The 1,272-nt window shown below is 51.8% G+C and overlaps 1 protein-coding gene across 1 annotated transcript in view; it reads left to right on the forward strand.

Annotated features, from left to right (window-relative positions):
* Positions 1-196: 196 nt before the first annotated feature.
* The window catches only part of LOC107307848, a gene marked incomplete at its 3' end in the record, with an annotated part of 9,028 nt that continues 7,952 nt past the window's right edge, over positions 197-1,272 (forward strand). Inside the window, exons 1-2 of the mRNA XM_015851351.2 lie at positions 197-471; positions 1,074-1,266. Of these exons, the coding sequence (XP_015706837.1) occupies positions 247-471; positions 1,074-1,266 (418 nt within the window). The remainder of the gene's footprint in view (positions 472-1,073; positions 1,267-1,272) is intronic.

Below are 1,272 nucleotides of genomic sequence, written 5' to 3' on the forward strand. Positions count from 1 at the left end.
AAGCCCGGCCCTATCAGCTAAGCCTGGCCCTATCAGCTAAGCCCGGCCCTATCAGCTAAGCCTGGCTCTATCAGCTAAGCCTGGCTCTATCAGATAAGCCTGACCCTATCAGATAAGCCTGACCCTATCAGATAAGCACGGCCCCCCATTAAATCAGCACAGCCCCATAAGGCTGGCTCTCCTCCTGAGCCCTTTCTTATCTCCCTCCCTTATCTCCCTCCTTATCATTCCAGCTACGTGGTGGTGATGCCCAAGAAGCGCCAGGCCCTGGTGGAGTTTGAGGACATCCTGGGTGCCTGCAATGCCGTTAATTACGCGGCTGACAACCAGATTTACATTGCTGGCCATCCGGCCTTCGTCAACTATTCCACCAGCCAGAAGATATCGAGGCCTGGGGACAGCGACGACTCCCGCGGCGTCAACAACGTGTTGCTCTTCACTATTCTCAACCCTATTTACTCTATTACAACGGTGAGTTTGGGGGGGGTCCTCATTCACCCCAATGGTATCAACCCTATTTATCACAACAGTGAGTTTTTGGGGGGGGTCCTCATTCACCCCAATGGTATCAACCCTATTTACTCTATTACAACAGTGAGTTTGGGGGGGGGTCCTCATTCATCCCAATGCCATCTTAACCCCATTTACTCTATTACAACAATCAATTTAGGGGGGGTTATGGGGGTCTTGGGGGGGGGTCCTCATTCATCCCAATGCCATCTTAACCCCATTTACTCTATTACAACAATCAATTTAGGGGGGGTTATGGGGGTCCTGAGAGGCCTCACTCACCCTAATGCCACCTCAACCCCATTTATTCTATCACAGCAGTGAGTCTGGGGGGGGTTAGGGGGTCCTCATTCACCCCAATGGCATTTCAGCCCCATTGACTATCACAACAGTGAGTGTGTGAGGGGGGCAGGTCCTCACTCACCCTATTACCATCTTAATGGCCTTAAATCTGCTTGTCCCATTGCTTTGCCCTGTGCTTGTGTAGCTTATGGGGGCTGTGGGGTCCATTTGGGGTTGTTGCTGTGCCTTATGCTGATCCCTTATCTCTTGTTTGCTTCCAGGATGTGCTCTACACCATCTGCAACCCCTGTGGCCCCGTGCAGAGGATCGTTATCTTCAGGAAGAACGGAGTCCAGGCGATGGTGGAATATCCTTTGATGCATCAGAGCAACTCAGTCGTGTTCTGCTGCTATGGGGCTGATCAGAACCAGCTCAAATGGAGCTATGGGGCTGCTCAGAACCAGCTCAAATGGAGCTATG

The sequence above is a fragment of the Coturnix japonica genome, unplaced genomic scaffold, assembly GCF_001577835.2.
Source record: "Coturnix japonica isolate 7356 unplaced genomic scaffold, Coturnix japonica 2.1 chrUnrandom1080, whole genome shotgun sequence".
Classification (NCBI taxonomy): Eukaryota; Metazoa; Chordata; class Aves; order Galliformes; family Phasianidae; genus Coturnix; species Coturnix japonica.